The sequence below is a fragment of the Myodes glareolus genome, chromosome 15 (assembly GCF_982192425.1).
Source record: "Myodes glareolus chromosome 15, mMyoGla1.1, whole genome shotgun sequence".
NCBI classification, from domain to species: domain Eukaryota; kingdom Metazoa; phylum Chordata; class Mammalia; order Rodentia; family Cricetidae; genus Myodes; species Myodes glareolus.
The window spans coordinates 19,378,750-19,405,994 of NC_142040.1; the positions used below are offsets into that span (position 1 = coordinate 19,378,750).

A 27,245-nucleotide genomic window follows, 5' to 3' on the forward strand; every position below is an offset into this window, starting at 1 on the left:
AATTTTATTTATTTATTTATTTATTGCCTCACTAGCCAGGGGGAAGAAGAAGAACCAACCTACATCCCATTGCATTAACCTTCAAAATCACTCTAAGAAGCAAACTTCCTTCGGGTGAGTGGATATGAATACTGTTGCTGAGCGAATGGAGGAGACAGGCAATTCAATCTTCCATCCTCAGCCTGAACAGAGATGCTCAGAGCCTAAGGGGCAGCATCTCCCAAGTACAGACTGACTTTATATCTGCTTTTCTTGATGGCCTTCTCTCTTCTCCTTCCTTCTTCCCCCGACACCCGCTCCCTGTCTCCTTCTTCTTCCTCCTTTCCCAAAGTGATACATTGTGGAATTTGGCAAAGGAATTTCAGCTGAGTCATGGTGATTTCTCCAATCCTAGCCAGGCACGGTGAGTGCAGGTGGAATAATGGTGCAGCAAGGACAGTGGGGAACAGTGAAGGTGGGCACTGATTGGGAAACCTGTGGGACCCTGTCCTCCTTGATCCTTAAGACCAAAATACTGGATGCAAATAATGTTTACGCTAACCAGCTAAGCTTCCTGCTAGTTCTGTCCTTGGTTCTGCTACAGCCTGGTACATTAGCCTGAGGGATCTATTTTACTTTAAAATGGTAATTTCTCAACCTGCCTCAAAGAAGCTCAGGCGCCAAGGCCCATCTAACCTGTCTGACATTGCCTTAAACCCTCGACCACCTGTCTGGGGAAAAACTCCCACAGAGGCCAGTTTCCCCAGCCCCCTCTGGGTGGGAGGAGTTTTCCTTTACTGGGGCCAAAGGTATTTTAACCCTGGATTTAGTTGAATAAAGGGGCATTCTCTTCTTGAGGATGACTGGAACTCTGTATCTGTGTGTGTGCGTCTTATGCTTTAACCCCTAGGACAATATGGAACTCGTGGGATGTGGGTGGCGTGGAAGGACGACCCCTACAGAAACCCTGGGGGGTTTGCCCAGGAGATCTCACTGAAAACGCTATTTGTTGGTTTGCCTACCACAATTGCACAGATTTATCTACAAGCCATATGTCTCACACAATCGTGTTCATTGTTTTGTCTTCTTTAAAAGTCATTTTTTTTCCTGGCAAAAGACCTACACCCAACTGCAGGTGCTCAAAATATTTCCATAGATTTTGAATGTGTTTATACAACTTATAGAGGGAAAGCGTTTTAGAAATAAAAGAAACTGTTTGAGGGGTAGATATCATCCTGTAAACATAGTCAGGAACTTAGAGGTTTAAAAAAAAAAGATTGCTGTCAATATATATCTTTCTGGCACCAATGAGCTGCCCCATAAATAGCCTTTTTGATAAACAGAATAAAATAAAACAAGATAAAGATGAACATGGGAGGAACAGTAAAGTAAAATTGGATAAAGAATTTTTTTTAATTTAAGATCTTATTTAAGAATAAGAAGGCCAGCTAACAAAGAGCCTTGATAGGCAACAGAAGACCAGGTCCTAGCAAGTCTGCATTTCAAAGGACTCAGGTGACGGTAGACCTAGGTAAGGTTCAAGAGGCCTCATTCTAATCTACTTGAAGTTCAGGTCATCTGTTAGTGTACATATATAACTAGTGGAGAATAAAAGAAATAAGGACCCTAGACAGCTACAGCAAGAATGGGGGGTTCCCCAATTCCTTAAGATTAGTAACCACCCCACTCTGATCTAAGTTACAAACCCCTATGCTTTACAGATCTACCAACTCCAACGATCTGAAAAACACAACCAGACACCTTCAGCTCACAGTTTGTGAACCTTCGTGGATTAAGTTACCACATCTAACACCTGGAAGTCTGGATTCAGCCTTCTTCCCTTTCTTCTTTTTCAGATTCACACCAATAAAGTCCCACAGACCACTAGAGTGAGGAAGACAGCAGCCAGTCACAGATGCTAACCCTGGGAAGTAGGGAGGAATGGTACCAAACAGGCACCGGAGCATCCAGCTCCCAGCTTGAACTGTGGAGCATTACAGGTGTGCACAGCCAAGGTGTGGCCTGAAACTCAGTGAAAGAGGGCTGTTGCCCTCAGAGGTCCTAGTGCCACCCAGCCAAAGAAACGAAACTGTCACCTCAGACAAGCAGCATCCTCTCCAGAGCTTCTTAGGACCAGCAACAGGAAAAGTGCCTTTGCCGGGAACGCCCTCTCGACTCCTGGCAAATGCAGTTGGAGGGTTCTAGGGGCTCTGAGAACTTGCTCTTGATTGGTGATGAAACCAGATTCATGAGGGAGCTCATCTACTGCTTGCAGAACCTAGAGACCTAGCTAGCAAGAGGCAATATACTCTATTTCCCGGAGCTTTGGTGAAATTTAGAAAATAATACTAAATGTTTTGTTTGTTTAGGTTCAGATTTTTAGGAGTGTTGGGGAGAAATTCTCTTTTCACAGGAAAAAAGAATCCAACTAGCAGTCAAATTGATAGCAAGCCTATCTTTCATGGTGACAGAAGTTGAGCTAAGCAAATAGAAGGTTCCTGTGTGCTAGAAATCTTCCTACATTCTTCAGCGGACATGGCTTCCACTGGCCACCTAGTGTAAACATGCATGCAGCCTTCACTCACAAAGCCAACACATTTCCCACCTGGACAGCCTCGGAGGTAGGTGGGAGAGGAGAGGGAGGGGACGCAAAAGCATGGGAATCCCAGATAGAACCGTATTCTAGACTGAGGAAACGGCTCCACTAAGGTTCACCCATCCTCCGCAGCTCATTATAACTCACTGTAACTGTATTTCACCACAACGTGATCACGTTACATCATACTTGACAGACGGCGTGATTAAGTACAGTCTGGCCACACGCTGCGTCCCACTGGCCGTGCTTCAGAAAGGGAACTGTTTACTTTAGCCTGTGAGAGCGAGGAGGAAAACCCCGCTTCAAGTCCGTCACCAGCATCCTGCTCGCACTTGCGAACAGGATGCGGCGCTTTATGAAAGCATTTTTCCACCGCCCTGCAGCACCGGTGCCAAAGCCCACGACAACGTTATTAGCTGCTCCGTGATAAAGGTTGCGCTGATACAGAATTTCCCACAGAGGAGTCTTTAAGCGACTCCCATTAAAGGGCCGTGTCTACACTCAAAATGACTGTACAGACGCTGCCACAGTCATGAATAACATTTCCATAAGAATGCTTTGGCACCCAGTATCTTTTGGGTCGCATTCATGCAGCAGACGTAATATGATTTGAAATATCAATACACAGGAAAGGAGTTCTTTACGGAAAGAGAAGACAACAGGAGCTGGGCACAATGCACACCTGCAATCCCAGCCCTGAAGAGGCTTGGGCAGCAGCACCCTGAGTTTGAAGCCAGACTGGGCTAGATAGCAAGGCTTGTTCTTATAAAAACAAAAAGGCCTCCCCTCTGGGGAGGGGCTAGAGCCTAGATAGTGGTAGCATGCTTGCAAAGGCCCTGGTACCATCTCTGACACTGCATGCGTCAGGCGTGGGAACACATACATGCAGTCCCAGCAGTCAGAAGGTGGGAACAAGAGGGTCGTGGGTTCAAAGTCACCCTTACATACGTGGTAAATTGTAGGCCATTCTGGACCATATGAGATCCTACCCTACAGCCAAAAGAAGACCATAAAACTAACAGTCAAGCTGAGGGTTGAGCTGGATCCAATTACCAGATTCTCCTCTCATAAAGTCATAATGCTCAATTTCCTTGTTCACAATTACTGTCACCTTAATTTTTTTCTGGCTTCAATTTAGTAAGTAAATTTTAAATTCATTAGAGTAAGTCATATCCATATAAACTATGCACATTTTGATCTAGTTTCCTTTTCTATAGCTTTATGCACAGACCACGTCTCTCTACCAAGCATCTGTTAGCATTAGACATTGCTCATTTACACGTGCTTTCTCTTGATCACAGTGTGCTGGGCAGTTTCTGTCACCCTTACATGAGTAGGGTCATCTGTAAAGAGCGGGAAACTTCAGGTGTGGAGTTGCCTCCATTAGATTGACCTGAGGGCATTTTCTTAATTGCTAACCGGCGCAAGAGAGCCTAGCCCACTGTGGGCAGTGCCATCTGAATAGGTAGGCCTGGGTTGTATAAGACAGCAAGATGACAAGAGAAAGCCAGTTCCTCAGTGGTCTCTGCTTCAATTCCTGCCTCTGTGTCCCTGCCTTTGTGCCCCTCAGTTAATGGCCTGAAACCTGTAAACCAAATAAACCCTTTCCTCCCTTGAGCTACTTTTGGCCATCCATTTTTTTAACAGAGAAACAGGAAAGCAAACTAATATACCTGTTATCTCTGCATCCACCCCATAATAACTGTCACAAGTTTAGAATGCGAATATGTACCAAAGTCAGCCCCTGAAGCCTCACTGTGTTTTTTCTTTCCATTGCTATTAAATAGTGCAAAGAACCATTGTAGCATTGACTATATATCTCAGCCACTTAGCAATGGCTTAATTCACTGAGGCTCTAATATTTACATCAATCTGTACAGGCCACTGATGAGAGCACAAGGTGACCTGGAGGAAAAGCTAAGACCCAGTCGCTGGCTGCAGAGACTTCGTAGACTAATTGGATAAACAAATACATAAAATTCATAAATGAAACATATACACAAAGAATTGGTTTTGAATATACATATAACTAAAAGAATTATAATGCCATGTTACTGAAACAAAGGAAGGATGACAGGAATGCAGGAAATGTCGTGGAGGTGGTCCCTAAGGAAGCTTTTTAAGGAAGCACTCCTGAGAGTGGCAGGATAATGGAAGGAAAGAATTTTACATTGTGACTTTCAAACAAAAAGAGAGGTGACAGTCTCAGAAGTGCTGGGAATTGGAAAATATAATGTATCTCAAAATATTTCAGTTCCTGTGAAGCTGTAATGGGCTATTACATAGTGGTTTTCTTTTAACCAAGACTCTTTTATATTCTTCTATCTTCTTGGCTCCTATCTCTGATCTTGTACAGCCTTCCTAGTGCTCGGGGAAAGATTCTTCTTCCTGCCTGACCTGGCCTCCCCTGGTTTGTTTCTCTTCTAAAAGAGAAACAAAGCTAGAAGAGTAAGTGTGTGACATCATCACAAACCAACCAGCACTTGCTACCGAAAGCTGCCTTTTCCTGATAAGAAAATGAGTCTATGCGTTTCAAACTCAAATGACTTAGTCTACTTCACTATTTTATATCAACAGTGGAGAGATCTAATCTCCACTCACACGTTTCATTGAGATGCCTCACCAAATCTGATGCTCGGCCCAGGGTGATCCATGGCTCCTGCCCCCAAAGACTACTTAAACCAGTGAGAGCCAAATCTACCACTAGGGCATGGCACATGGCCAGCATGAGTCAACTGGGCACTTCCATTTCTTGAGTGCTATAGCTGAGCAATGGGAACCGAACAATGTAAAACTTTAAAGCAAAGAACAGTCACAAGGCCACCGCAAATCAAAGAGCTGGGCCACTGGAAGGGCACAGCACACACTGGAGACCAGAAGCTACTGTTACATAAAAAGGGAAACTCTTCCGACAGCTATGGGGAACAGAATAGCGTTTTGATCAGAGAAAACAGTGAAGCATTTTGTCAAAAATAATGACCAGTTCTGAGTGGTGTTTCCGCGGCCCAGACAAGGCAACAGTGGTAGTCAATGGGCCTGGCCTCCTGCAAACAGGACAGAGGATGTGGCCGTTGCCAGGAGCCAACAGCAGACACCTAACAGGAAATGATTTTTCTAGAACTAACGTGGGAGCAAGTGTGATGACCATACAGAGAACAGGCAGGAAAGGAGGCACAGAGGCCACTTAGACGTTCAAGCAATAAGAAGAGTGGTAGGTCTAAAAACCAGGAAAAATGGCCAGCTGAGATGATCCATTTAACATATCAGAGCAGATCTGACCACCAGGTTCTCCCAGTATCCCTAGATCCCTACCTGTTACAGGGTCCTTAGGTCTAGCAAACCCGGCCCCCCTACCCTAAACATCTTCAACCCAGGGACTGGGTTGCCCTTCCCCCAGCTGCCCTTCACTATATAACCAAGCCATTTTGATTCCCTGTCCTTTTGTCTACCTGTACTCTCCTGGCTCTCCCCATCCCTCCCACCTCTCCTCACACGGCCCGACTCAGGGTCACTCTGGACCCTTTCGGATGCCTGTGTCCATTCTCTCCCTCATATCTATGGTAAAACTTCTCCTCCACCATCCTAAGAACCTTAGATTGCTTCCTCTTTTCTTTGTTTTCATTCAAAGTGAATTTACATCCAAGAGCGGAGAGTGAGCAACAAAGACAGGCTTTATCAGGTTCCAAGACCAGCCAAGGGTCAAACCAGAAGGGCTCCAGAACTTTGGGGGTCTTGGAACATCAGCACACGCATGATGAGTTACTTTGCACTTGGAACCCAAGTGGAAACTTGAGATTCGCTGTGCATTCAGCCTGCAGAGGATTTCAGGTTTCATCTTGTGTTTTCTGTTAATGGGGTCAAGTGAGGCTCACATTTCAGCTTTGGGTGTGAGGTCAGGGTGCTCAGCCCCCAGCAGAATTCTCTTAGAAAGCATGGTTTGGATTAAACCAGGATGGGAATTTAAAAAGAAAACCTCAGCCAAAGACCTGCTGGAGCCAGCCCAGGACTGTGTCACCCTCCCATCATGACAAGGACCTCCACTTTGAGCTGACCACACTGCACACTGCTTCTTTCTGTGGCCTTAGGTGACTTTCAGACAGCTTTCCCATTAACTGGCAAAAGTTCCCACAATTCTCCACCCTCCACATCCTTCCTGTAACGGGCACTTAAAAATAGCTCGAACATTCAGGAAAGTATTTTAATGGGAGACTCTTGGCCTTCACAGTTGTAAGAAGATGGAGAACCCAGGGTACGGTTCACACGGCTTGAAAATTAAAGCTGTGTCCTTTAAATACGAAACCTTTACTTCCTAGCTGTGACTTCCTAGCCACCAAAAGAGGTCTGTGCAGTGTGTGACTTATTTCGTAGAAGATACTCTTTACCTAATGGCCCCGAATTATGTCACAATAAGATGGTGAATGTTTTATGCAGCTGATTCATTAGTAAGTTAGTGCTGGGTCAAGTAATCATTTGATTGATTATGTAAATATAGGCTGTTACAGAAACAGATGTAAAAATAAGTATGCACAAGTTAAAGTTGCAAAAAACACTTCCCACTCAATAGAGATAACCAATATGTCAATATGGACAGCCAGAAGCACTTTCTGAGGGAATTTCTAAAATAAAAGCATATATATATACATACATATATATATGTATATATATATATCCTTAAAATGTAGATATACAAAACCTTTGATGATCATGCTGCCATTTCTATTTTCACCATAATTAGGCAAAGATCTCACGTTTGAAGTAGCCAACCTTTATCACTGGATATGTGCAAGTTTATTACCACAAACATCTGAGCTAACTCACGCATAACGGTGAAAGTTTACAGTCTAAGCCTTCCAGCCCAGGACTGGACGAACATGATGTTGCTGAGGCCGCCAAACCCCTGGTGGGGAGCTGAGTAACAGGGATAGGGAACCTGTATGGAAGCCAAAGCTGTTCATGTCTCAAGTCAGAAGGATAAGAAGAAAGAGATAAAGAGAAGGAGATGAGAAAGAAGAGGAAGCAGAAAAGTCCAGGATCCTATAATCGCTTCCTGGGAAGGTACTGCCATTCCTTCCCAGTACCGTCACCCTGTGCCCAAGCCTTTATAATGTGGTTTGGGAGTAGACATCTAGACTGCAGCAGGCATTGGCGCTGTAGCCAGTATTTGCTGCAAATGACTCTGCCCCAATACTGCATCCTCGTAGGCACTGAGGTGTACGCTCATCTCGCTGTTCCTCTAGGGCAAATGCTAGAATTAGAGCTACTGGTGCATTGAAGTTATGACTTTTACATTACAGGAAATGTGCAATTCGTGAGTTCTTCCAAACATGCATGGCAGGAGAATAGCAAAGGAATTGCTAGTTTGAGATAAACAGATAACAGTATGCATTCTGAGGCTCAGCACACGCACACTGTGTAGAAGACACTATGCAAGATCCCAGCACCACACACACAAGTAAAATAACACATAAGACAGATAGCAAATATATTTATACTTGAGAAAACAAACACAAAGGAAAGCATTATCATTATTTAAAGAAAAAGTTTCATCTATTAAATTGCATCTTTGCCACCAACAAAACACCAACTCCCAACTAAAATATGCTTAAGACTGTGATGATTGCCAAGCTTATGACTCCTGAGAAAGACCCAGACTTATTCAGGATGCTCCTTTGGGGAAAAAAAAAGGACCTCAATGGGCAATGGACTAGAAATCTCTCTTATCGTTCACCACTGGTCAAGAGAAATAGCAGCACAAAGGCAAGCTGCACCTGTAATTTTAAATTTGCAAGTAATCAGGGGTAGAAAAGAGAGATGGGTGAAGTAAACTTGGATAATAAATCTTATTTCCACTAATGTGTCCAGATTCTCTTCCAACATGAATCCAACTTGAAAATTGCTAAGCTCCTACAGGATTTTGTTTATTTACTTACCTATGTCCTTATTTACTTCTTGCACCAGCCTGTACTCTAGCATGCTGAAGTATATATAAACACATCTGATTTTGACCAATTATGTCCTCAGGGCACAAATCTATAGGTGGCTAATGGGTACTACAAAGAACAGGGCGTTTAAAAGGCAGAAGTTGGCAATTTTTTATGTAAAAAGGGAAAATGATAAATATTCTAGACTATAGCCCTTAAAGAAGACTTGAGATTGTTATTAGGTAATTAAATGAAGCGTTTTTATGGGGTGGGTGAGGTAGTGAGCAATTTTACACCAGGGACAGTTTGGACCCAGGTTCGCAGCTAGAGACATACCCAAGATGGAGAGCGATGGTGTCTGTCTCTAGAGCGGGCAGGGCTGTTGCTCTCAGATGTACCTGGATCCCAGTGTCCTTGTCTCTTCCACTGGAACCCCAAGTCATCAGAATTTAGTAAAGTGGCCAGAAACTAACTCTGCTGGAGACCCCACAGCCCAGCACCCTGAAGTTGCCATAGCAAAACCCTCCACAGACCTACTGAGGACAGCAGCAAATCGAGAACACGGGATGAAGAGTCAGGTCCAGGGAGCCTGGGGGACAAGAGCAAAATGTATCTGCCTGCTTGGTGTCAGCAGCTCCCAGTGCCTGCTCAGCAACTCCCACCAAAGGGCAGCCCAGCTCTGGGAATGGGCCACCAAGAGAGGGACAGTTTCAAAAGACACTTCAGCAGCCAAGCTTCTGACGAGTACCACAGTAGAGAAACCCAGTCACTTGTGCATCCCAGTCCTCTTCCCTCCCTCATGTTTTGAGCAGTCATGTCTAACCAGGAGTAGCGAAGTGTAGAAGTGGACATTCCTTTATATATGACACACTTCCAGAGGAGTAACTCTAAGACGCTACAAACTTGTAACATCTTGTTTTGGATTAACAGACGCTCCCAACAGTAATCCTCACTGAGGATGGAACCGAGCTCTATCCCACTGCTACCTCACCACTGGTCTTACCCAAACATTATTTCCCAAGTTGAACATAATGGCCACATGTAAGGCCAACTGAGCCTAGCCCTGTCTTCCTCCTGTGAGTCGAACTTGGTTCCTCTATCAAGGTTTACTGCAGGCACTCCTGGAGCGTTCAGGGTCCTGTGAAGTGAACTTGGTTCCTTTATCAAGGATTGTTGCAGGCACTCCCGAAGCCCTCCATGAGCACAAACCAAAAAGTCTTTCCCTTCTAGAACATGGACAGTGCTTTCTAAGTCTCCTAGCCTTGGAGAATGCTTTCTACTACATCATTTCGTCTCCTCTGTCGTCAGGGGCAACCAGACATCAGGGATGAGGCCTTGAAATTCGTGCACAAACCTCAATTTAGCACTTAATACTCAGAAATGCTCAAAACCTGCCAAGAGAAAACAGAAGGGAATGACGGGTCCATGCTCCCATGAAAACAGGCCCAGTCTGAGAGCACAGTAGACTTCCTAAAAGGGCCAGATTTGAAATAACACTCTTAACTCTTCAGCGACAAAGTTCGTCAATGTTTGTCCCCCTTTATCATTTTAGGGCAAGAACCACACCGCTTTGCACTCCACTGCTAGCAGCGTGACTCACGGACAAAGTCTTCTTTCTTTGAAAATACACTTGACTCTTTACATTTTCACCAAATGAAAATGTGGTATCTTTTATTTTCCCGCTGAAACTATATAGACTCTTTTCTTTTTAAAAAAAAAATCACTTTTTATATGCAAAAGAAAATGTCTGGAATACTCCAGATTTTGTTACTAAAGCACTGCTGTGTTTGGACCACATGCAAATGCAAGCATATGCCTACACATGTACACGCATGGGCACACAACAGCAACAACAACCCACAGCCTCTTCTCCTCTTGGTGGCACCCCTTGTTCTCCTGAGAACACTCCTCGAGATTCTAAGGATGGATCCATGTGTGCTCCTAAAGCCACGAGGAGACATCAGCGCTGTAACTTCCACAGCACACCGTGGCATTGCGCTCTGAGAATCCCAACATTGCCACAGGACTGTAAGGATCCAGTGCCTTCCAGCAGCACTGTTCTAGAAATCAAATTCATACCGTGCTATCAACTAAGCAATAAAACACCCAACACTAGGGACAGCAACTGAAGGAATCTAACCTCTAAAATCGAAGGGTTTCACTTCTCTGCAGTAACTATGAAAGTAACTCCAGTTGATTTTTTTCGGGCCACGATAACAGGATCAGCATATACGTTGCTTCACAACTAAATGACTGTTAGCTAAGCATGGGAAGGAGATCACAAGGCGTCTAGAGAACACCTGCCTGAACTTCACTGTGAAGCCACTTACCTGGACCCTAAGGAGGAGGGAGATGGGCTCCCAGGTAGAGTGGTGAAAAGCTCTGGAAAACCTCTCTTCTCTGCCAGACAGGTTACCATGGAAATGACAGGGGGCAGCTCCACTCCACACAAGCCCCTGAATCATTTCCAGACCAAATAGTTTGTCTGAGCATCAACTTTAGGAAGCGCCTTTATTCTAATGTGCAGTGGTGTGTCAGTTCTACAACAGAGGTGCGAAGGAGCAGCACAGGAGATCTGGTGGTATTCCTTAAAAGTCCTGCCTGTGACTAAGATTGCTGTCACCATCACAAGCCACATGGAGAGCTGTGATGGGGACCGCAGGCAGGGCTGGGTTTCCAGACCTGGGTGGAAAGGATCACAAACCTAAGTTGCCAGGCGGCTGTTATCAGCATCAGAGGTAGGAAAGTTTGAGTCTCCTGACCCAGGCAACTTCCATTGTTCGGGAGTTTGGGAACCACAAAGGGACACAATCTAATTTAAGGATGGGCTAACTCAAATACCCAACCGTCAAGTTTATCTTTCTTAAACCCTAGTGGGAAAATCTGAGGAAAGGAAGATGCACTCCCAAATGAATCAACAATGATGTTGTGTAAAGAACCAGCCGTAGATCGGGAGTTCCACTGAGCAGCTCTCTGTGCCTAGAAGAGCTACAGGAAGGGATAAAGGCAACTTTGGGTAAGGATGGCTGGCAGGAAAGTCTGCCGTCTTTCCATGTCAGCTCTTAGAGTGAGCACGGCAGCGCCAAGCATTGAATTTTCATCTTTCTCACGTGGCCTTGTTATTCCCTGCCTTTAGGTTTCTTGTGAAAAGGTCAAGGTTTGTAGCCTACACCACAACATAGGCATACTTCTACTGTGTGTTCTGCCTAACACATAAGTACAAAAGTTACTTGAAAACAAATAAATGCCAACTAACCCTTGTCTAGAGTTGCACATTTGTTTTTAAGATGGAATAAGGAAGTGCACCCTAGGTTAGTAGAAATGTTTAGGGTAAGAGTTACAAAAACATCCAAATGTATGCACTGGTTAAATCAGAACTTGAAGTATTAAAATGCAGGCGTTATTAGCAGAATGGGAACATTCTATCCAGGTGGAGCTCCATAGTAAGTGCTGGGCACTTTAACTAATCTTACCAAAGATCAACAAAAGGAGTTAGATGATTACACTTGGTCACATCTATTCCTGTATACTAACTTTTAAAAGAAATGTGTTTTATATTAGGTATTCAGCCAGCTGCCGAAACTACCTTTGCTAGTCTGTGGGGATGCGGCTCTTGCTCAAGCAAAGCTGTGAGTTTGAACCACCAAACAAAACAGAAACAACCATGGAATTCAAGGGAAGTGAATATTGACTAATGGTTCCTAAGCATCATGAGGATAGTTAAAGAGGAGACTAGCTGGGACGTGGCTCCCAGAAGGAGCGCATGCTCAGCAGAGACAGCCTTGGGTTTCATTCCCAGAACTACAAAAAGTAAGCAGAAGACTCTGACATCTCAAGTTTTCCTTTATTCATTTGTTTACGTGGCTCTACCAACCCTGCCAATCACTCACAAACATCCTCTGAATGCTCCTTGAAGTATTGTATACAATAAGACAAAATATCACAGTATGAAAGCAAAGTAAATGTCCACCTATGGGTGAGTGCCTATTATATATCTGCATAGTAGAAATTATGCCGTGATGTCATCACAAACTTGACTCAAGATAATTACTATATGCTCACAATATTATGTTCGGAACAAATATCGCTGTACAGTTAAAAAAGTATACAATTTCTGTATAAAATGGAATTCCAACTATGACTCCGTTTCAAATTTCTATGTATTTATACACACACAGAAAAATACCCATGAGGGAAACTCCTATAGTGCAACACATAGTTTTTTCCAAAGGACAGAGTTCCAGGAGGGTTAACTATCTTCCTCCATAACTCTACGTGATTTTCAAATTTTCCCAAAGGAATGCTGCTTGAAAAATGAAAGAGTGATTTTTAAAATTTCTGTTAAGGTGCTATTCCATATCAGGAAGAAAAGTATAGAAGTCACAGTGGGTGCAATCCTGTCCCCCATGTGCAGGGTCAACATTCCCAGCAAAAACAATTTCTGCTTTAGAAGCACAAATACCAATTTAGCTACTTGTTTAAATAAAAGTTTCTCTTATGTTAATACATGTAATATGCTCATCACGGTCAGGAAGGTCTATACACGAAAAGATTCATGCAACAATGATCATCTCCTCGCTGACCTGGCCTTTAAAATAAATGATCTTGCATTTCATAAAAGTATTCTTCCATGTAACGTATGAGAGAAGAATTAAAAAAAAAATAAGTACTCTTCCAACTTCTTATTGAGAAAGATGACAGAGGGTGTTGATTTTTTAATCTTTGTTAAGCACCAGGGTACAGGACAAGAACTATAAAGGAAGCCTGAACTACAAATTCAGACAGTGGGGTTTCCCGGAGACTGGCATCCAGCCCTCATTCCCTCAGAACCCTGGCTCTCAGGGCCTGGGCCTGGCACAGAGACTGTAGATGTCTGTAAAGTAGCTTAAGGCTAAATAGAAGACCAAAGACAGCTTAGCTTAACTGGTGTGCTTTTAGGAATGTAGGCCAGAAACAGCAGCCTGCACAATGGGCGTGATGAAAGGGGCCAGAACAGACTGAACAACATTCTATTCTAACTGCAAATACGCCCTGTCAGACTAAGAAGACTGGAGGCAAAAACTTTTCCCTCCGCATCATAGATTTCTCAGGCTCAGCAAATACTGGCGGAATCCTGGGTCCTAGACAGCAGGCTGGCGACTGAGTAAAAGTCTGTCCTGGGTGAATCACTAAGTTCATCCCTAAGCTCAGCATCCTCATCCGCAAAGTAAACAGGACAGTCATCTCAAGGCTGCGAAGACTCAATAAAGTGCTTGGATCGTTGTTCACCCACATTAGCATGAGGTTAACAGTAGCTGGACTGGGGAGACAGCTCAGCAGGTAAGATATGTGCTGTGCAAGCCTAAGGTCCTGAGTTTAGCTGCCCAGCACCCAGATAAAAAGCTGGGCACACGTCATCCCAGCAGTAGAAGCCAGAGACTGGTGGATCACACTGCTAACCACATGATCCAGCTAGAAAAAGAAGGTGGAGAGAAATTGAGGGAGAGAAATTGTTGGCTGGTCTCATGTCAACTTGATCTGAGCTAGGGTCATCACAGAGGAGGGAACCTCAACTAAGAAAATGCCTCCATAAGATTGAGCCACAGGCAAGCCTGTAAGACATTTTCTTAATTGGTGGTTGATAGGGGAAGGTCGAGCCCATTGTGGGTGGTGCCCTCCCTGGGTTGGTGATCCTGGGTTCTATATGACAGCGGACTGAGTAAGCCACAAGGAGCAAGCCAGTACACAGCACCCCTCCGTGACCTCTGCACCAGGTCCTGCCTTCAAGTTTGAGTTTCTGTCCTGACTTCCTTCAAAAAGGTACAGAGATGTGGAAATATAAGTCAAATAAACCCTTTCCTCCCCAAGTTGCTTTGGTTACAGTGTTTCATCACAGAAATAGAAATGTTGACTAAGACAATACCCAGTATCAACCTCTGGTGTTGGCATGTAACATGTACCCTCATATACATGCACATGAACACATACCCATACTTAATTAACCAATTAACCTATTCTTAGAATATAGTGTAATACAAAACAATGTTTATTTGAAAACAGAGAAGTTAGTATTCTCAATCAAACTATTATTTTATTTTACTTCCTAAGAAGAAAAGAATTAGCTTAGACCTACAGAAAGATAAATGTTTTAAATTAAATGTTCATTGACTAAAGTAGATGATAAAGAGAGATCTCTAGGTATCCAGATATAAGAAAACGTTTTAATAAGAAAAGTGTAAATTCATTGTGTGGGGAAAAGATAAGGGTCATATCATGGACCTTCAAAACATATGCCTCATGGCCCATGAAAATTATAAAGATGAATACCTATAAAAGATAATATTATAACTGCAGAATGATCTTTCTGTTTCATTTTGTGCAAATATATGATGCTCAAAGATAGTCGTAGTTAAATTGACAAAGACCAGTTTTAATTTGGCTTCTTAATTACTTATAATTATTGAACTCTAGGTAATAAACAGGTTCGTTTTGAGAAAGGGAAAAGAAAAGATAACTTCTCCACTCTTCTACAAGGAGTGTCACAAGTTTGGACCAACATAAACTGTTGACTTGTAAAAGTCAGAGGTGCTGGATGACCTCAAGGAAACAGTGTCTTCCAGACACACAGGAGTGACGCACATACACACTCACAGAGACTATGACAGTACACACAGGGCCTTCACAGGTTCAAACTACACAAAGTCCCAGCACTGAGGAGAAGTGGACACAAAGTCCCACCTCTGTTTGTAACTGACACCTGCTGAAAAGGGGGAAATGGAATGCACTGGGCCTAACCACCAAATTCCAGGTCAAGGCCCATGGAGAGGAGGAACTGACCAACACAAAAATAGATCCTCGGTTTTTTGTGGGCTTTTTGATTTGGTCTGGTATTTTTGTTTTATTGGGGTTTTGCTTGTCTTAATTGGGTTTTGTGGGGGTTGTGTTGAAAGAGAGAAAGAACATAAAAGGAGGTGGGTAGAGAGGTGAGCAGGCTCTAGGAGGAGTTGGGAGAGGGAAAATAAAATGATAAAAAATACAATACATAAAATACTTTTAGACAATAATTTAAAGAAAGACAAAACGATGGCTAGGCGATAATGTACGAGAAGCTTATTGCAGACAATCCTCTCCTCCTCACACACCAATAATAATCTCCAAGCTGAAAACAAAACAAATGAAGCCTGTGTTTAAAAGCATCACTGAGCTAACAAGATAGCCTACACATAAGGAGCAGATGCCCAGAGTAGGGAAGTAGTGAGTCTGGGGTCTGGGAAGTTTCTTCCATCCTAGCATTTTCTAGTACACAAATACAAAGAACCAAGAGGTTGAGAAACCAAGCAAAAAGTGGCAGCTATAACATAGACTGAGGAGCAATACTGTGGCCCTCGTTGGGAACAGAGGAGACTAAGGAGGAAGAGTTACATAAATGTCCTTGAATTCTGGAGAGGACGATGGGAGTACTGTACTTCAGAAACTGGGGCAAACTGGCAATAAAGCCCTCACAAAGCCTGAAACCTGGCTGACCAGCTCAATCCCAGAATGGATTAGTGAGATGCCCAGACACTAATGCCTGCAAGGAAGCAAAAGTAAATCCCCTCTGCAAGAAAATAGCATCTTTGGGGGCCCCAAATTGCTTCTATTTCTCATACACAATGTCCAGCAGGCAATCAAAATTATCAGGCATGCAGGCAACTTTTGCCGCCGAGTCCTGTTAAAACTGACCCACGGAGACCCCGTGCCTCTCTGAGCTGGGATTGCTATTTTAGGATGGCTACCAGAAGACTCGAGGAAGAATGTGCGTGCGTGGAAAGTATATGTTCAGGGTTGTACCTTGTCTGGGCCCAAGCTTTACAGCTTAAAAGTAGTAATCTGGGCATGGTAACAAGCGTCTAGAATCCCAACCAATGGGAGACACAGTAACAAGTGTTTATAAACCCAACTATTAGAAGGCTGAGGTGGGCGATCACAAGTTCAAAGTCAGCCTAAAATTATAGAAAGGCCCGGATGCAAAGGCAGACGAAACAAAAGAGTAACAAGTGTCCTATAGAGGCTTTAATCTCTTACTCTACTACTCAAAACTCAGTAAAGTTCATGACACGAAGCGGGACTCCCCAAACTCCTGGTTCTAGTCTGGGTAAGCTGAGACCGGAGGTACCTGCTAGGGGTCTGGATGCTAGCTGCCAGCAGCCAACATTGTTGTGGTTCCTCCAGGCTGGTGTGGAAGTCACTTCTTCCAAACTACACCAGTAGCATCTTTTCTCAGTCTTCCATGTGCAAAATTACAGACCAGAACACCATAGAGACCCTACCGTGGTGATATCAACCTGAACAAAGCACGCTACTAACTGAACTGCCGGGAGCATGGGAAAGGATGCTCCCGATCAAGACGAGTTCTCCAGGGGGACCAATGGGCCCCAAGCTGCAGGTCAAGTCTCACCATTTCTGAAGCCAATGGTAGCAATTCATGTACACTTGGGACTGCCAACACTCACCCATAATAAGGAGAATTGCCCCTCCTGCCTGTGACAGGTAGGTGACATTAAACCTTAGAACTCCTCTTGGGAATAATGGTGCTCTCATCACCATCAATAGTTCACTAGGTTACGGGCCATTTGTTTCCAGCCATATTGCTGTAGTCCATGAACTAAGCTGCATGCCCAGTGACAGACTGATTGGTATTTTTATCCCCATATCCTCATCCATTGGGAAAGCTGCCTGACCACCAGATTTTGTACAGAAAGTATTGTCCTTCTTGGTCACTTTCTAGGCAACAATCAAAACAAGGGAAGTGGATGCTGCGGGGCAGGGACCCAGGTTGAAAACTAAGAATCCTGCCTCCACATGGCCAAACCCCATACTTTTCCTTTCTCCAGGAGGAACAGTCTGACTGGAAACCTAGTATAAGGGGGCCTTAGGATGTAGAACTTAATTCTGGTTTCATTTCATAAAGAGCCCTATACAGCCAGTTTTGGAGTTGAGCAGTAATACTAAAGCTAAATATGCATATGCTCTACAATCCAACACTTTTATTCCTGGGCATGCCTACCCAACAGAAATGCACACATGCATGTATGCATTTCCAAAGCCTGCATATGGATTTTCATAGCATTAGTTACAATAGCTCCAACCCGGGAGCATCCCCTGTGTTCATCAACAGTAGGGTGGACAGAGAAGCTGTTGTACACACACCCAGTGGAATGCAGAGCAGGGAAGAGAACTGGTACATCCAGGAACAGGTAGGAATCTCTCAGACAAGATGCTCTGGGAAAGAAGCCCGCCACAGAACACAGGAGTATGAGTATATAAAACTCAAAAGCAAGCAACAGCAATCAATATTATGATGAGGAAGGACAGGGGCTTCCATGGTGGCTTCCACGGTGGACAATGAAGATGCACTGGCCCAAGGTTGGTTTCTGGAGGGCCGATCATGTCAGTCACTTGGCCCAAATCTTAAGCACAAACATCCATCTATTTTGGGAAAATTTGAAAAGTGGCCCCCTTAAGGTTATGCCTTTTCTCTGTGTCAGTGATGTTTTGAAAACTGGTTTTGGCTTAAATTTACCATTTAAAGAGCATTTCAGTAATTGTTAAAATATTAGAAAGTAATGAGTAATTATGGGCATGAACCCAAGCAGATCAGAAGGCAGAATAAGAGAAGAGAAAGCAAATCGTATTATTATAGAGGTCTTGGTGATAAAGTGAGTACGCAGAATTGCTACTGATGGGACACACTGTGGCTTTTCATGATGTATAATATTAGCATTCGGAGCATAGTATTAAGTAGGTTGATGAATGCACCCTATATAGCAATAATGATGTCCATCACACCCACTAAATTTTCTGTGATGCTCCCTGGGCCATCGCCTTGCTGATTTACAATTAACTCACAGACTGGTGAGAAACCTGTGACTTTTGTTTAAAACCAAAATACGAAGGGAGACAAATTCACCTGCAGCGGAATCAACGCCTGAATCCAGGAGTGGATGAGAGATGCTGGAGGGGAAAAGTCAAGCCTTGAAAAAGAACCACAAGCTGGGCATGGTTGCTCACACCTGTAATCCCAGCACTTGGGAGCCTAAGGCAGAGGGATTGGCTGGAGTCCAAGACTAGTCCGGGCTACTAAGTAAACTTCAGGCCAGCCAGAACTATGAGAGCTTCTTTTAGAAAACCAAAATATTGAGTTGGTAATTACCAACCATGGGTTTAGTAAGTAGAAGTTAGAGACTTTGGGCTATGGGGACACAGAAGTAGTTAATGGGAACGCACTGGAAGTGGCCGGCTAAGAACACTATTCATAGAATAGATGGATCCTAACACAGGCAGAGAGATACTCTCTCTTGTATGGTCTTATAGCATTTGAGCAGTCTCCAGCACACATATGTGACCATTATTTAAGACAACTTGAGTTCACCTTTCTCCCTTGCGATCAAAAAGGCATGAAGCAATCAACCAATGGACAGAACCCTTTTAACCCTGGAAAAGACCAGCAGTTCTCACATGTAATTAACAGGGTCTTAACAACTGCCTTAATATAGTATTGACCCTTGGATGATGATTTTGAAGGCTAGAGGAAACACTGACTGATGGTTGGTGCACACAGTTTCAAACTTCCAAGAATAGAGTGTGGGGAGGCATTGGTGGCTTGATGCTATGTGCGACGGGTATAAAGCCAGAGGAGCTTGGTAAAAGCATCTCAGTGGAGGGAAGACCCTTCGATGATAGAGCAGTTGATAACTTAAATGTTCCTTTGCATAAGGTCCAGTCATGGTCACCCCATCATCCCACGATCATGGGTAAATGACCGAGTGCAAATGTTCTATTTCCCCAGGTGTAATAGGTTAGAGTTCATCTAATAGCTATTTCCATCACTTCCATATCTGCATAATGACAGTCTTCAGATTTCCTTTATTATAACATCAAAGAAAAAGACGACTGCCATTAAATTGATAGACTTTATTATAAAATAAATCACAAGCTCTTTCTGAGACGGGTCTTTTCAGAACTACGTCTACTGCAGTCTCCAGTGCCAAACAAGAGCTAAACCAAAGAGGAAACACTTTTCTATGTACAAGTGAAATAATACAGTGTCTGAGGTTGGCTTTAAAATAAGCTCCCCTACCCACCCACCCACCCCCACACACAGGAGGAGAGAAACAACAAAATGTGTCAAGAAAGTTGGAGATTGTTTACACTAAATGATAGTGGTCCATAAACTCTTGTATCCTATGTGTGTCCATTTCTTTTCTCAGGAAGGAAGGAAAACGTCTCCCAAATGATTCTAGCAATGAAAACTAAAAAGTCATGGGAAGAAATGAAACAGCCATTGACAAATAGGCTCTTTACTTGTTTGGCTCTGTATTAAAAACTTGGGAGGACCTAACTACCCATGAAGTCCATGATGGGGTACTGAGGAACCTCTTTTTCTGGGCACTTTCTCAGCCCACCTTGGCATTACCAAACTTAGAGAGGTGACTCAAGAGCATAGGTGTTTTAAGCAACAGCCTATGACCTAAACCTACACAGTTTTACCCTGAAGTGAACCATACCCGATCCCTCTACCTCACCTGGTGATCTTCTTACTGGCGCTCCTACAAACTCCCTTTCATCCATAAAAGTGCCCTCTGACCCCTGGGCTTCACTGAGGCAGTCTCATCTGACTTCTGTGCTGAGTTGTAGCACCGCAAAACGAGCCTCAGATCAAGCTATACCTTTTAGTTCCCATACTGCCGGCCCAAAGAGGGCTCGTGGCTTTTAAATAGCTGCTCGGATAGGGATGCAGAGGCTAGTCCTGTTGTTTACATTAGTCACAGGAATGGCATGGTTCAGGAAATGAATCAGGCGGTGCCTAAATTAATCACCTTAAACAAGATAAAGCCTTGCAGGAACCCAGTAGCCATGCTAAGTATCAGTACCCATAGTCCCTCCCTCTCTGCTGACCCTCACAGTCTTGGCAATGCCTTTTTGTAAACATGGCCCACATTCGTAAGTAACAGGATGACGCGAGGCTCCACACGCTCATTTTTAGAGATAGCTTGTCTTGCAACATTTTAGTTGCATCGCCCAAAGTCATCAAGAAGTCTGTTTCTCGTTGCCTGCTCCGATGCTGTTCTCGGTAGACCTCCTCAACATCTTCCATCAGAGTTCAAAAAGAAACAAGTTGCATAGATACAGAGCAACTCAAATGTGATCAATTTTTTCTGCCTTTTCTCCAAAAGTGTGTTTGCAGCGTTTTGTAGCCATTGTGAGGTTTAAGGAAGATGTTTTGAGTCATTCTTTTTCTTTTTAAAGACTTATTTATTATGCATACAGTATTTTGTCTGCGTGTATGCCTGCATGCCAGAAGAGGGCACCAGATCTCATTTGAGATGGCTGTGAGCCACCATGTGGTTGCTGGGAATTGAAGTCAGAACCCCTGGAAGAGCAGGCAATGCTCTTAACTGCTGAGCCACCTCTCCAGCCTGAGTCTTCATTTTTCATGGGTTCATGTATTTTCTAGTAAAAAGGAAAATCATATGGTCATGACCTCTCTGCATCTCTGATCCACCTGTGGTATCAATGTTCTCTGCAGGAACAAGGGAGAACACACTGCTTTATTCCTAAATATGCATGCAATGGTGTTTTAATTCCTGGGAAAAATTGCAAAACCAACTGATGTATTTTAACTTCTCAGTCAGCTAAAATATAGAAGTTACACCAGTGCAAAATGTGACAACTGATCTGAAAAAAATGCCATGTTTAGTCCACAGCCAAGTGTTCTTTCTAACAGTCAAACATTTCACACAGTGCCACGTTCCTTCTTAAACCATCTCGGCTTGACTGAAATACTGGCTGTGGTTTTACTATAGCATCCTACATCAAGGCATGGGGACATTCTGAGCAATGAATCATTTCGTCACTGTGTGAACGCTACCAAGCTTGCTCACTGAAACTGAGATGGTGTGACCCACGACACACCGAGGCTATGGGCATAGATGCCACAGAGAAGCCAATCCCTGACAGAAAGGTCATGGTGCAACCTGCACATTGCTGGTCCGGTTTCAGAGAATTTTTCCCGTGGCTTCTGTTCACCATGCAGTTGCCGTCATAGAAAACAGCACTTCGCACACTTGGGCAGAGCGGGTCTGTAACTCACATATTTTTAACTCTTTGAGACAGAGGCTCACTCTGTAATCAAGACGGGCTTTGAGCTCACAGCAATCCTCCTGTCTCAGACTCCCAAGTGCTGGATTGTGGGTTAACCCACAGTTCTAAGTGTCACTGGTTCTAAGTATCACTGGTACAAAAGAGAATATGTGAACTCCCAACATCGATAAATGTATAACAAGCAGTTCATATTCAAAATAGTAAACAGAAACAAATAAAATATAGATATCCACATCCTATTCTTAAAAGAAAAATAAATAGGCATAAATACACAAAGCTGCTTCAAAATTGTGAAAATTAGGATTTAAGACCTGAGTTCATACACTTGACATTTATTTCATCACAAAATGTCTTTTTAAAACTTTTTCTACTCTTTAATACTTAAAATTATATTTACTATAGTATGACTATTTAGGTAGTTTTGGTTGGGATAAACAAAAATCAAATGGAAAATATGGTCTGCATTAGACAGAAAATACATTTCTTTTCCAAGACAGGGTTTTTCTGTAGCTTTGGAGCCTGTCCTGGAACTAGACCAGGCTGGCCATGAACTCACAGAGATCCACCTGCATCTGCTTCCCAAGTGCTAAGATTAAAGGTGTGTACCACCACCGCCCGACTAGTATCATTGTTTTAAACTTTATCTTTTGGAAGCAAATAGAAAGAGAAAAGACTGTCACGCTGCAAATGCTTTCTGCCTTTCCATGGTGTGAATACTGTCACTGATTAAAAGCCACAGCCCAATGCACCTCGCAGGACAAATGCATTTTGCACACAGTGGTGAGTTTTCCTGTGTTGTATCCGCAACACTAATTTTGGTTCTCTAAATACTAAAGTAGCCAGAATTAAACAACTAACTCTGGCTAATCTACAAGTTCTCTTTTTTTCTTTATTTAATTTCGTTGGGAAAATATTTATAAAGTTCAAGTAAGAAATCATCTCTGTCCCCTGGATTATATTTTTGAACATCGTATAAGAGTTATCAAATGTCTTTATTGCATTTTCCCTTTGTGTTCAGGGGGCAAAAATGGAAAAGCACCCATGGCTGCTATACCTCTGTTCGTGAACTAGAGTGCAGATTCCTTCATAGTCTCTGCCTTCTGACAGCAGCTCTGAGTTGTGCGCTCCTCTATCCACGTCAATCAAATGCTAAAGAATCCCTGCCTTGTGGCCAAGTTCAGAAGGTTAAAATGTCTGTCTAGTAATGAGGTGACAGAGAGATCACAGAACCTGCAATCCCCCTAAAATTAAATCAGCACAAATACGACAAGCATGTATAATTCTTTATGCCCCTAAAGCCAAGAATACCCATCCCCCACCCACCCTGCACCACACAAGGGAAACTAGGCTGAACACAACAGTAGATGAAGAAGAGAGACAGTCTCGCTACTGTACATCTTTTCTGCCTCGGGGGAGACACATATGGCTACTTAAGAAGTCCAGAGTAACTGGGCTGTGTACTCTGGCCCGAAGTGCAAACACTCATGGAGATCTCTCCACTGAAGTAAAGGAATGTCACACAATGGGTTGTTTGAAAATCAGCCCCACTTGTCTTTGAGCGTGTGCTGGTCTGTAGCTGCATTTCACAAGGTTCCAAAACAATCATGTGACTAGAGTTTAAATAACAAGGACCAAAACAGTGGTTCGCACTTGTACCCCCAACTGTCATCTCATGCAGATTTTTTGTTTTGTTTATTTTTTAATTTGAGCTCAGTGGATCTAAATAAGCCTCCCCAGGAAAGCCCTTTTCATGTCAGGAGTTGGACTTTACCTATCTAGAAGCCCGAGTTAGCACAGGTTAAAATGACAGTAAGGAGACCATGAAGAGGAAGCCGGCTCTGAGAGCCGAGGGGAGTGCAGTTAGACAAGATGGTAGATGATCCCAAGCCAGGGCAGAGTGCACAGAACGTGCTTGCTACAGAGGGAAGTTTTTCACTTGCCCAAAATGGGGCTTAGAAAAAAATACAACCAGATACATATTTGAAAAATAAAAAAAGAAGCATTCTTTTGGAGGCAATGAATCGCTTTAAGCATTTTTAAACAAATTCCTTTGATTATATCATCATTACTGTCCTAAAGGGACAGCCACTGTGGAAATACTGATGAGACTGTCTAGCAATAGCTCAAGAACTTGTCAGAGAAAACCCTAGAACACTGTGAACTCGCTGAAGCAGCACAGATAGCCTTCAACCTGGACACATTGGGAAAAGGAGCTTATTGACAAAAAGAAAAGAAAAATTCAGAGTTTATGTTTTGGTTCACTTTCTGACTCTTTCCTTTTCCTCTTTTCTTTCGGTCAGTGAACTTAATGTGAAATGTTATTTAGATAAAGAAAACCAATGGGTATTTCTTCTTATGGCTTAGCTATAAGTCTGGTTAAACTTAACTAGCAGGTAAAAGTGACTTGAAGAAGAAGCCATTAGAGGTGGTTTACAGCAAGAATTGGATTATTAATGTATTGACCAAAGATGCCAGATTCCCTCTCTGGGAATGGTGAAGCCTCTGGCTCCGTGGGTGTTCCTTACAGGTTGGTGTGACTGCTGCCCTGGTTCTCAGGATGCCCACTTCAATCATCTTTGTCCTTTAGCTTTCAGATAGAGCGAGGATTGCTGTATAGCTGCCATTCACATGCTCTGTATGGCAAAAATGTTGCACTGTTTTTTTAGAGCCAGATGATCTGCAGCCCTGAAAAGCGGCACAATAAACTAAAGGAAGGTCATCTGCATCTGCTCACGCTTAGAAGGAATGTTTCTCCTTGTTTCTTATTCCCACAGTGTCTCTTCTAATTCTTCAATCACCTCTAGGTAGCAGTGTTCAAGAAAAAACACTGAAACAGTGTTTCTAACACACAGCAAAATTTAAAAATTCTCTAAGCCCAGCTTCAAATCCCTTCTGGAATGCTTGCATCATGACATATCAGTTTTATCTACAAACCCCAAAGGTCCCAATTTCCAACCTCCCAAATTTGCATAAGATGACAAGCACCCATCGCTCATGCGTGGTATAGAGAAAAATCTTGCATATGATATGACCTGTCTAGAACTCAGGGATTTCAATCCTCTATCAGAGTCCAGCTTAGAGACAACGGTCCTGAAGATGAAGCTCAGACCTTTTCCAGAGGATAAACAGTGCTCTAGATATCATGTTAGCAGAGTTGAGCCACAGAAGCTTTAAGTGCTCTCTGAACTCCGTTCCAGAGTAACCAAGAAGCAGTGTCTTGTAAACTTAAGAATAAATGCAAAGGAAACAGTTTGGAGACAAGTCGGTGATACATATTCCAACCATTTTAAAGGACCCTCTTTTACTTCAGACATAATAGCACTTAAAATTCTTGGGGGCGGGGAGGTTCTTGAGGGTGTCCTAATACTGTTCAAAAAAGACACGCACACACACACTTTTCAAAAAAGCTTGTTCCTCAAAACTCTTCTTAGATTCTAGTCTGCATGATTTGAATTTTCCACATTTCTAATACATGCATCTGCCAACTTAGAAACCAGTTTATCAAATGACTGAAAGCACCTTCAAAAGTCAAAGGGCGTCGTTTTCATTTCAAATTCCTGGCTCTTCTAATGTGTTTAATCCCTTATCATTTACTGAAGTTAATGTTTTACAGTGAAAACAAAAACCAATCTTGTTCCCGGTGTGGTTTCAATTTCTCTGAGTTCTAAGTTCTAAGAGGGCAGCAAAATTGAGTGACTATCCAAGCGCCACTCCACCGTGTCTGCCGCAGCCTCCGTGGTTTGCTGTAGATGCAGCCTGGTCTAACTTGCATGGGAAATTCAGCCTGGGAAATTTTTCTGCAATAGCAAAGACAATCAATCCCCCATCCCCCACCTCCCATCCAGCTTCTCCTTCCTCCATGGTTGGAGGTACAGAAGCAAAGCGAAAACGTTTCGGTTGGATAAAATCATTCTTTACTAAATGAGCGGCTTTAGGAATCGATATGCTTCTTATTCGCAGGAACGGGCATTCAGAGGTTAACCTAGTGCCTCCCCCACGCCTTGAATGTACAACAAAACTCACTAAAAGTACGACCTACTGCTAAAAGGTCTCATTACTTTAAAGTACAGGGTGTTCTTTTTTAAAATGCCCACGTTTTTAAACACAGCCAGAACTCAGGGACAAATACTAATCCTCGGGAAATAGGCACACGTGTGTCTTCATGACTGACCTCAGTGGGCAAATGTTCGCAAGGGAAAGTCCTAAACTGCAAAGCATGATGGACCAGGAACGCCTTTCTTGGTAGCCTGATTGGTTCCCAACACCACCAGTGAGCCATCAGTCGCAGGTAAAGAACTCTGCCTGTCCCGAGCGAGCAAAAAAAAAAGAAACCAAACTTTTCCAAATAAGCTAGTTCGGTCTGGCCAACCTAAATCCAACAGGTGTCAACACACATAGCCACAGACACACATCTTTCTGAATGTAATCTAGAGCATCATGGAGTGATTAGCGAAGAAACTGAAAAAAAAATCCGATCTCTAAGAGGATTGTGAAAAACAAAAACAAAACCAGCTTGGTCCCTAGCCCAGCGGAACCCAAGGCAGTGGAGATGGGGAATCTCTGCTCGCGCACAGGGAAATGCATTGCCCTAGGGTCTCGGAGCACTGTTCCTGCGCTGTCCACCCAGCACCACAACGAGGCAGGGAGTCGCCTGGGGCTGGGAGCCAGGGAAAGGAGAGTGCGTGGTACCTGCTTGTCCAGGGCGTCCCGGGCGCCTGCCGGTCCCGCGGTGGTCCTGGGTGGTGCGGGTGTCCGCTCGCAGCTGCAACCCTCCAGGAGGTACATGCCCGCCGGGCGGCCGCTCTGCTCGCCCTCGAAGTAAAAGAGCACATTCTGGTAGAGAGCGAACCACTTCTCGTGCCAGCGGCTCGCCTCGGCCGCCTTCTTGCTCAGGAAGCCGCGCTTGGTGCCCTCCTTGCGCGCAAGAAAGGCCAGGTACAGGGCGTGCCCCTCGTTGTAGCGCACGCTCTTCTGCATGGCGAGGGTGCTGGACGCGGTGGGGGGGCGGGCGCTGGGGTCGCAGTCTCAGTCCCGCGGCGGAGCCATCACAGAGTGCTTTCCGGAAAGACGCACCCCGGCCCGCCTGCCACAGGGCACCCCGCCCGCAGCCCAGACCTAGGGCGCCGATCCGGGCTGGGGCACCGTCTCCTCCCCGACCGCGCCCTCTCGGGTCCCCGACGCCTCCCGATCCCCGGAAGCCCAGTGCCAAGCAGCCCTCCGAGGGCGCCCGTACCCGCGAAGTTGTTGCGGGAGCCGAGCCCCCAGCGGCGGGTTGCGCAGTGTGGCGCGCGGCAGCCTGAGGACTGTCCTCGGGCAAGGCGCTCCGGGAGACAGAAGGTAAAACGTCACGTGGGAGATCAGCTGTAATCGGCTTGGAGACCGATTTAAAGGGTAAAGTCGGCGCGGTGGCTGCCGCGGAGGCGCTGCCTACTCTCCCTAGCGCGCATCCTTCTCTCGCCTGCCAGGACCATGGCCTCCGCCTCTGCCCAGGCCAACTCCTGATGGGGCAGATAGCCCCGGAGGAACAGGAGCGTGGTGGCACCCAGCCGCTCACAGCAGAAACGCGCACAAATAAGCCCTCACGTACACACAGGCAAACGCACACGGAACACACACATAGAGACCAG

At 44.2% G+C, this 27,245-nt stretch overlaps 1 protein-coding gene across 3 annotated transcripts in view; it reads right to left on the reverse strand.

The window, feature by feature from the left end:
* Rasgrf2 (Ras protein specific guanine nucleotide releasing factor 2) overlaps positions 1-26,951 on the reverse strand; it is a 218,984-nt gene extending 192,033 nt beyond the window's left edge. For 2 of the 3 annotated variants that reach the window (XM_048455899.3, XM_048455898.3), the window contains exon 1: positions 26,308-26,950. In XM_048455899.3, the coding sequence (XP_048311856.1) occupies positions 26,308-26,595 (288 nt within the window). In that variant the 5' untranslated portion in view covers positions 26,596-26,950. Of the gene's footprint in view, positions 1-26,307 lie in introns of all 3 variants that reach the window. The other variant, XM_085676865.2, reaches the window with a different exon arrangement.
* Positions 26,952-27,245: the final 294 nt, after the last annotated feature.